The sequence below is a fragment of the Belonocnema kinseyi genome, chromosome 7 (genome assembly GCF_010883055.1).
Source record: "Belonocnema kinseyi isolate 2016_QV_RU_SX_M_011 chromosome 7, B_treatae_v1, whole genome shotgun sequence".
NCBI lineage: Eukaryota > Metazoa > Arthropoda > Insecta > Hymenoptera > Cynipidae > Belonocnema > Belonocnema kinseyi.
The window spans coordinates 106,078,687-106,088,984 of NC_046663.1; the positions used below are offsets into that span (position 1 = coordinate 106,078,687).

General features: G+C 32.9%; 1 protein-coding gene across 9 annotated transcripts in view; it reads right to left on the bottom strand.

Moving 5' to 3' along the window:
• Positions 1–10,298, bottom strand: part of LOC117175989 (mitogen-activated protein kinase-binding protein 1) — a 261,034-nt gene that overhangs the window by 130,885 nt on the left and 119,851 nt on the right. The window contains exons 1-2 of one of the 9 annotated variants that reach the window (XM_033365900.1): positions 7,283–7,456; positions 5,934–7,141 (exon numbers count right to left, since the gene is read on the bottom strand). The exons of 7 other annotated variants lie outside the window; for them this stretch is intronic. In XM_033365900.1, the coding sequence (XP_033221791.1) occupies positions 5,934–6,002 (69 nt within the window). In that variant the 5' untranslated portion in view covers positions 6,003–7,141; positions 7,283–7,456. Of the gene's footprint in view, positions 1–5,933; positions 7,457–10,298 lie in introns of those variants that run through there. One more of the 9 variants, XM_033365899.1, reaches the window with a different exon arrangement.

Below are 10,298 nucleotides of genomic sequence, written 5' to 3' on the forward strand. Positions count from 1 at the left end.
TTTCACTTGCTAATAGCCTAAAAAGCATCCCTGCGTGTCAACAATATGCTAGAACACTTGCGGGAAAAATGCAGAAGGCGGTTGTCCTTGGGTCGCTCCGTTGCGAGGAACATTTACTCCTTGGTTATTCATGTACGATTGATTATGACTTGATTAACAGCGCATTTCCATAATCCAAACTGCACAATCCGCAATCATTCAGGAACATTCAGGCTGACACAAGAAAGGTCGATTACCGAAGGTGATTACTGTGGTAGGTAGAGCAGCCGCTGATAATCTCTATCAAGAAAAACGTTTTTACGTTTCAATCCCACTAGCAATTTACTAACAGAAAGCACAGTCGAGGTCGAACTAAAAGTATAATTGTGGAGATAATAAACACAAGCAACGTGATTATCTCTTTTATGTGAAATTTTGTTTTGCAATTAACGAATTAAATTATTGTTTACGAGCTCTCTCATTGTAGATTCCAAGCATGAAGTATTCCAAGCATGAAGTATTTTAGACTTTTGATTAAAAGTAAAATTGAATGATAAAATATTAATGGGTGCAGATGCGAATAGTACTTACCTCCGATCGATTTGAAACCATAGATATGCCCGCACATATTTTGATTCGCTGATTACGTAAATACTAGTAAAAATACTTGCAAATTTTATTTTCAAGGTCAAAACACCAAAAACTGTGTTTTTTCACTATATTTCGATGAATATTAGTTTGAGAAAGGAAAAAATCCACTATTTTTCTAGAAAAATGAGATAATGCTTGTTAAACCCGTACCCCTTTCCAACATATCTTATGGGGCGGCAAGGTACCCATGTGACTAGTCACAGAAATAATGTTGGAAACCCCCCACCCTTGTAACGTCTCGTGATGGAAAGAAGTACCATAAGTCAAGCCTTGAAAATAAAATAAATACAAAGTAATTTTCGGAACTTTATCCATATTAATAAATAATAAAAAGAGAAATTTAATTTCAAGTTGTTACAAACTTCTTGCTTAAAACATGTGTACGGAGAAAACTGATTGGCGAAAGATTTTGAAAACTTTGCATAAAACTGGAGCATACGAGGATATACTAAAACTAGGACAATAAGTCAAATATGAATCTTTTTGTATTTTTTAAAAATAATATTCGCGAAATTATAAAATACAAATTCAATAGTATCTTTAAAACGTTCCGACACACCTGAAAAGTTTTTTTTCTTCAAACTATTTAAAAATATTTGTAGATAAACCACGAAGTCAATCAGATCCAGGGTGTGAGAAATTATATCTTAATCAATTCAACTCAATTTTTTATATTATAACATGATTTGTTATCACCAATAAGAACATTGCTTAACAAAGTTTAAATTAATAATAGTTCAGAATATTTTTCAACAAAATAAGTAATTTAGACAAATACATAACGACATGATATTAAAGAAATAAAATTCAAAACCTATAACAAAAAGTTTGAAGATATATTTTAAAATATTAAAAATATTAATTTAAAAGGAAAATGATTATTTCAGTAATTGTATTCTTCAAATAAAAGAATGATTATGTTCAACATTTTTATTTATATATTTATTTTAAAAAACTTCATCGGAATAATAAAATTATTTGATAATTTTTATCTGGAAAGTATCGCAATTATTATTTGAAATCAAATAACCTTTTTTTATAGGTATTCAATAATTCACACCTTACATTAATGAGTAGATGACACTTGCAATGGAAAATTGGATAAAAATGATCGAACTGTCTACCTTTACGATATTTTTCGTAACATTTAACCCCTTTTCTAGCTCGTTACATAAAATGTAGTAATACTAGCCCTATACTTGATTGGTTCATTTTACGGAAAATTCCGTAATTCTAGTACCTGGTTAGTGCCAAAATTAAAAGCTGTTTAAATTAAAAAAAAAAATTTTAATTAAGAAAAAATTGAATCTGTAAACCTTTTAAGTTATAGTTAAATGAACGTTAAAGTAGGGCTTTAAATTTTGATTGGATCTTTTAATTTTTTAAATTTTGGATTACACTGATTTTATTTAAAGGTCGAGTATTGAGCTCCGGCAAACTTTGCCGTATTCCAAGTTTCTAGTCCGAAAAATTTTTGTGTCCATAAGGAACTTTTTGTTTGGATCATATTTTTCGCTACTTTGGAAATAAAGTACAAGATTTTACTATTTTATCATAAAATGAGGAATATTAAGTTATAAGTACACACGAAGTGTCACATAATGAAGAACATTAGACGCTAAAAGCACACTAAAGATTTGCTCATCACTTAATTATTCCTATATTAATACACTTTATCACTAATTTGGGAATTGGGGATTTTCTTCGATATTATGAGCCTTGGAAAAGGTATTCCAGATGTGACAGATCACTCTTCTGTAAACGGTCACTAATACGCGTATTTTTTAAATGGAGACATGGAAAAGAGGTTCGAATTGTGACAGATCACTCTACTGTGACCACCCTAATAGCACGGTACGTTCCGGGAACGTGCCTGGAAAGATCCGCGGGAACCAGCGGAACGTTCCAGTGGAACGTTCACTGAGCATGTAAAATGTCCGCCGCTTGGGAACGTTCCACTGAGGCTGGAGGGAAACCTTCCATTATTGTTATTTTTGAACAACAATCATTTCGCAAACCGTAAGAGATAGGTAAAAACAGATGTCGATTTTGAGTACCGTATATACACCTTGTAATATGGTATCTATATCATAAACTGACATTAATTTTGAGCTACCACTTATGGTTTATCGGATAGTCATTAATAACAATAACGATAATTCATTCTTTGAACATTCCCGTGGAACGCACCTGAAACGTTTCCAAGTGGCGAACATTTTACACGCTCAGGGAACGTTCCGAAGGTTCCCGGAATGTTCCGTGCTACTAGGGACTAGGGCAGTCAATGACATATTTTTTTGAATGGAGAGCTAAAAAAGGTTTCCAGACGAGACCGATCACTCTTCTGCTTCTGCTTGTGATTTTGTTTAAACAAAAATTGTTTAAACTTTTTTTAAATGTTTAATTTTCATATTTCTAGAGCCCTAAATGAGCCCTAAATTATTCTATAAGGTGAGTTTTCTGTCAAATCATTTTTATTACGTTTTACAGCAATCTTGAACTAACTTATTGTTAAGCTATTGCAAACACTATTTTTTACAAAAAATACTAGATCTCAAAATGTAGGACTACGGTCCCAAATTAGTCCTCAATGAACCCTGAATTATGCGAGGGGTAAAAATGGGTTATTTTAAAATTTTGTAATTTTTCTGCTATATCATCAGAGATTGTACCTTACCGACAGTAGATCAACCCTCCAAACCATGAAGGCAGAAAATCTACATAATATCGATCAAGTTAAGAATCTTCAATGGAGTGAAGATGGAGTAGGATCCTTTTTTTCAAGAAATTATTTTAATTTAAAAATATTATTTTCCATCTAGTCTTATTAAAACGTTAACCATTTTCTGTTATTGAAGATTCTTAACTTGATTGATATGGTGTAGATTTTCTGCCTTCACGGTTTGGAGGGTTGATCTACTGTCGGTAAGGTACAATCTCTGATGATATAGCAGAAAAATTAAAAATTTTAAAATAATTACTTGTACCATTAACACCTAGCTAAAAATTAGCATTATGTTCTTGAATTAAGAGTTCTTATTCTGATCCCTCTAATAGCTTAATTGAATAAGCACCTGGCCGGAAATTAGAAGTTTTGTGGTTCGATTCCCAATGGAGTGAAGATGGAGTAGGATTCTTTTTTTCAAGAAATAATTTTAATTTAAAAATGGGTTCTATGATTTTCTTCACGTATTTTTTATACCATTAAGTTAACACAACACCATATTTAACAAAAAAAGGGCAAAGGAAATATCGCAAGACTGTTGATGATATTTCAGGAGCCTTAAATGAACCTGAAATTATGCAAGAAAAACGAAAATATTTTTTTTCTGGTAAATTTGTTTAAACGCCCCGTGGGGGGCAGGAAGGCACCCCTGTGACTGGTCAAAGAAATAATGTAAGGTCACACCCTATAATAAAAATTTAAAAAATTAAATTTACATAATAATAAGGATGAAAAATAGTGCGAGGCTCGAGGACTGAAAATCACTATATTTTATCAACTGTAATTGCACTATTAGAATTTGTTCAGAACTATTAGCTAAATGATGAAAATAGGCTAACTGTCCCGAATTTCGGTATGACTAACATTTTTGGTAATTTTTGTTTAGTTAAAAGGATAAATTTCTTAAAATGCATGTTTTGCGGGACGACTAGCCAAATGGTAAAAATAGGCTAGTCGTCCCGAATTTCGGGATGACTAGCATTTATCTTGATTTTGGTCTAGTCGTCCCGAAATTTGAGACGACTAGACGCAGCCTTTGCATTATCATATTCCCAGAGCCCTAAATTATTGTGGAAAGAAATAATGCTTAAGTCGTTTTTTTCTGTTTGGTCTTGCTAGTTTAACGTTAAGATAGCAGAACCACAGGTTGTGTGTAAGAAATGCGTAGCATCAAATTTGGCAATATGGCATTAAGTGAGCCCTAAATTGTAGCGCAAAGAAATATTGTCCAAGACATTTTTTTCTATGTGTAATCATGCTAGTTTAACGTTGAAGATAGCAGAATCACAGGTTTAAAAAAAATGCGGAGCATCAAATTTTGCAATGGAGCATTAAATGAGCCCTAAATTATAGTGCAAAGAAATATTTTCCAAGTAATTTTTTTATGTGTGGTCCCGCTAGCTTAATGTTAAGATAGCAGAACCGCAGATTTTTTTATAAAAATGAGGAGCATCAAATTTGGCACTGGAACATTAAAATGAGCCCTAAATTATAGTGCAAGGAAATATTGTCCAAGTCATTTTTTTTGTATGTGTGGTTCTGCTAGCTCAACGTTAAGATATCAGAACTACAGATTTAAAAAAAAAAATGCGTAGCATCAAATTTGGCAGTAGGGCATGAATTGAGCCCTAAATTATAGTGCAAAGAAATGTTGTCCAAGTAGTTTTTTTCTATGTGTGCTCCTGCTAGTTTAACGTTAAGATAGCAGAACCACAGGTTTTAAAAAAATGCGCACCATAAAATTTGGCAATAGGGCATTGAGTGAGCCCTAAATGAGCCCTAAATTATTGTGGTAAGAAATAATGCCTAATTCGTTTTTTTTCTCTGTGTGGTCCTGCTAGGTTAACGTTAAGCTAGCATGACCACAGGTTTTTTCGAAAAGTTGGAGAGGATTAAATTTGACAATAGGGAATTAAGTGAGCCCTAAATTATAGAGCAAAGAAATTTTGAGAAATTAATTTTTTTAGCTAGCATGACCGCTGGTTTTTTTGTTTAAATGAAGAGTATTAAATTTGGCAGTGGGGCATTAAATTAGCTAATTAATATTTGAAAATGACGAATTTCCTAAGAGGAAAAATTGAAACCAATGCAAATTTGAAATCTTTGAGATTGGAAAGCATCCATGTTAAAAAAATCTTCAATTGGAAATTTATTCTTTATAAAAACCAAAAATTAAATTAATGCCTTTAGAATGAAATAATTTTTGAAAATCTTCACATACACATATAATAAAATAAAAATGTTATTCTTAAAGATCATCACAGTGCGCCTATTTGTCCAAAAATATAAACGAAATTATATCATAGACATTTTGAGATGCATCATTATTATCTAAAACTTAATTACCATTATCTCAACTACAAACATAAGCAAGTCAAATCAACGGATCAATCATGATCACCACTACTTTATCGAACCAAAATGGAAACCTGCAGAAAAGAAGTCCCTAATATTGACGAAAAACAAATCAGACAAGGTCAGAAAAAAATCTCTTCACCAAATCTGGCCAAACTTGCCTCGTGCCAAGGACGCATTGACACAATGATTATCTCTCTTTAAAATATACAGGTACACTTACATCATAAGCCGGTATATTTTCCTTGTCGCGAATGACCGGAGAGCTGTTTCTTGGGGCAATTAGAGCCATTTTTTCCAACAGTTTCTTATCCTTTCTGCATTAATTATCCACCCACTCTTATCCTCAGGTACCCTTGGCGTCCCGCATCTCTCAGAACTCCACGACAATGAAATATGTATCGACTCGACTCAATTCACGTTGAGCCTGAACATTATAACCCCTAATTAATTATTAACGTGGGTGTCAAGGTCAATAAAAAGTGTCTCCAGAGAATATTCGGCGTTTTTCTCCTTTTCTAAGACACACCTTGGAAAAAAATTACGTCACGCACATCGCAAATCTTCTTTTCACAAGGGAACAACTTTACTATCCTGCAAATTTCAACTAAGCAGTGTAAGCGCAGAAACACTGAGAAATATTACGCAAGGCTCGCGACAAAGGCAGATCACGTCACTATGTTAAATAGCATAGATGCATCAATATTTAATCAGACAAGATTCGTCCGATTCTCGTTTCGAAGTTCGTTTTCAAGTCAAGGTCGTTCGAACTCGTGGGAAAATTCCATACTCGATTTTACTCATGGATTAATTTTAAACATTTTTAATGAAGAGTCTGAATCCTTCTTCGCAAAAGAATTTTCCTTTTCCTTTCTAGGAGTTATGTCACTTCCGATTGACTGCTCCGAATCTTAATACCACTTCCGGAGGAAGGTCGAGGATCGGGCAGCTTCCCGATGCTCTACGAGGTCGGTGAATCTTTTCAGGTTGATTACAACCAGATAGAAACGTGCATAAGCGGAATCATCAGAAATCTTAGAATTTGGAAAGAACCTTCTCTTTAAGTGTGGAAATAATTTATTTCGCTTCTTCTCCTTCTATAATTTTATTTCACTTCTCGTTTTGAAAGATTTCCAGATTTGAAAAAAATCCTCAACTCAAGGCTCAAATATCTTTTGCGACATCAAGATTCCGCTGAAATTTCTGGTATTCTTGAGAATGACCTAATAAAATGTATCTCTTCTTAACTTCCTTAAGTTTCTCCAATTATCTGCAAGAAGTTTTCCAGTGTCAAATTTCTCTTTTGTAATAAGAAACTTGTAACTCCACTAAGATCAGTTCTCGCACTTCCACTTGTTCCTCTAATATAATTTCGAAAACCACTGAAAATTTTCCTGTTGATGAGATCCAAATAAAGTTTTCCGCCAATTACTGAAGAGAAAAAAAGAATAGTAAATTTATCAATTCATTGGACAAGAGAATTAAATCACTCGACTACTTGGTACCGAAGAATTGGTTCAGCATCGTTTGACGAATGAAGGTTGAGGTTTTAAGAGGCAGAAGTAAACAAACCTCGACTCATTCATCACTTCTGCTGGGATGTAATCGATCTATTAAAGACAACAATGAAAATTTTACAAGCTCTTTCAATATTGTTAACTCAAGTTGATAGCATATGCAAACGAAAAAAACGAAGACTTGGGAAGAGATGTAGCAACGCGAACCGAGAACAAAAAAGAGCGAGGAGAGCTACGGCTGACGGCCCACTCTGTACTGAGGTACGCGATTCAGCCGACCACGTTGGTCCCCACTCTGGTGGATATTACCGTATTCCACACACCTGCGAGATGCCACTCGACGAGGTCGTAGATACGATTCCATAGTCGCCTGGATGATTTTCATAACTATAACGAGGCCTAAGAAAAATAGTCTAATCTTTCCTGTTGAGCAAGGAATAATTATTTTGAGTTGAGAAAAGAGGCTACATTAAAAGACATTTAAGTGTAGGTATAAACCAAGATAAATTATAAAGTTGATTGGTTGAGTTTAATAGTGATCAGAGATTCTTACGTAAAAGACGGAAAGATTTAATAATGTGTTTTCATATCCTGTGTAGATTTGTGTAAAGTTTTGAGTAATGGAAGGAATTACAAGAGAATACTATTTTTGCGAAAAGTATTGAATAAAAGAGAGAGATGTTCAATTCATTTGCAAGAAATTTGAGCCACCCAGATTCATTAAGAGAATCTAGGGGAAAAGTATAATTTAGAGACTGTTTTCTTCTCATCCAGAGCAACGTGAATTGTAGTCTACAAACTGTCAGTCGCCTGTCAAAATGATTTTGTCCAGCGTTATTTGTGTTAAATAGATGTTGATAAGCAGGTAAGTTATAATGATAATTACCTAACTTTTAATTTCCTCACATTTACCAGTGACTACAAGTGTCTTGAAATAAAAATTGTACTTGGCGTAGCATAATTTCCAAATCTTAGGATAGTAAAAACCGACATGACATTCAAACCACCAAAGCCAGGATGTAAAAACTAAGTCGTGACCGTCTGCATCGAAGTTGATGCCTTTTCGTTCGAAGAAATTTCCTCTAGATTTTCTGTATTCAACAAAGTGAAGTTAGCTGGTGGTTGAAATGAAAATACCTAATTGTATATGTAGACGGTCATGACTTTTTCTATACATGCCGGCTTTAGTTTAAATTTCGATGGGCATGACTAACCTAACATTCGGAAGTTACATTAGGAAGATATAATTTTATTCTAAGTGACTAGTACTCATTGGGTGATCAATGGAATTTGAGCTGCAACAAATTTAACAACAGCGTTTTTCTGTGTAATCTTTCTGAACTTATTACGATTAGCAACTAATGAAAATTAATAATGCTGTTTCTAAAAGATAAAATTACGGGTGTGGACCTTTGTATATTTAACCTCAAAATTCATCATACTTTATAGTTCCCACTACAAAAACTGCAAAATTCGGTAACGGTAAACAGTTCGCTTATAAAATGGGCAAAAATAAATAGTCTCATTGTTTATTTAACAATAGCTGTTCCACATTACGTAAATTGGCTTTTATTCTAGGGAAAGTTTGTAATTTAAGTTATTAGATTGGATGATCAATACTTAATTTTATTATTGTAAAAATATTAATTATTCTTGAGGTATATCGTAATCCGTACATATTATACATGTTCATCCGTAAAATTTGTTTCCTTTGTTTTAGATATGCTTTTAAAGAACCGTTGTTGCAAAACTTCTTATAGATTTAAAAAAATATCACAGATATATGTTCCGAGAGGTAAAATTTATGACTTAATTTCATACTTAAATTGATGTAAGAAGAAAAATTGAACTTTCTACACTAATTATTCCAACGGGCTAAAATTTCACTAGTGCCCCCATTAAAACATGTTTTATAGTTAGTTCGAAATTATAATTTAAATGCAGTATATTAATATTTTAATTCCAATAATTTGTAAGATCTATACCTTTTTTTTTGCAGTAAATCAGTTCTTTATCAAATGAGATTTCTAAGAAAGATGATATCACTTCCACGACTGACGTCGACTTTTACATCATTTTGATATCAAATGATTGACCTAAGTGCATCTTACTGAATAAAGTGCAGTGTATTAATAATATAAATATAATTAATATCAATTTATATTTTTTATTTTGAAGATTTCGATTCACAAATATTAAAAATAAGCTCAACATGACTGAATGTATCATCTGTTCGATATTTCATACCCTTCAGCGGCGTAGCCAGGGGGGGGGGGGGCTTGCGGACTCAAGCCCTCAACTTAGTATTTTCATTATTCAATTAACTTTTCCCTCATTCTTTTCCTGTACATAAACTCGAAGCCCTCTCCGAAAAAATCGAAGCCCCCCCCCATACCCCCGAAAAAATCCTGGCTACGCCGCTAATACACTTTGTCTGCTTTTGTTTTAGGTATGAACATTCAAGTTCAATTTTAAATTTGACAAATAAGTTATCAATTAATTCCTTATAAATGATAAAAAAATAAGCAAACTCCTCACTTATTTTCAACGGTTATTTGACATAATCATCATGTAAGATTTTAACAGATTGTAACAGAGTAACATCTTACTTTTTAATATCAGCAGATACTAACTTTGAACATCTTGATTGCTGCCTTGTAGTTATACATAAAATATGTTAACCCTGAACATTTCGATGTTAGATTTAAGAATCTATTTTTCTGTATGTGATGGATATGTAGTATTATTATAGAACATTGATCTTGAGAAAAAAAATTCCAGATCAACAAAGAATAATATGATAGTTAATAATATATAATCCCTCCATAAGATAGTAATTGAAAATATTCACATATGCATTTAAAATCAACAACTAAATATTGCAGATTTTTTTAGAGATTGTATGAAACTTTCAAACTTGTTCATGTTTCGCTTACACATACATATTTTTCTGTATGAAAATATCCAACACAATTTAATTTTACGGAGCCTGCAACATTTAGATTTCTTGGCATAAGATAAAAAAAGGAAACAGAGCCTCTCTCAAATCTAGGGATAAAATTTGATTCCTT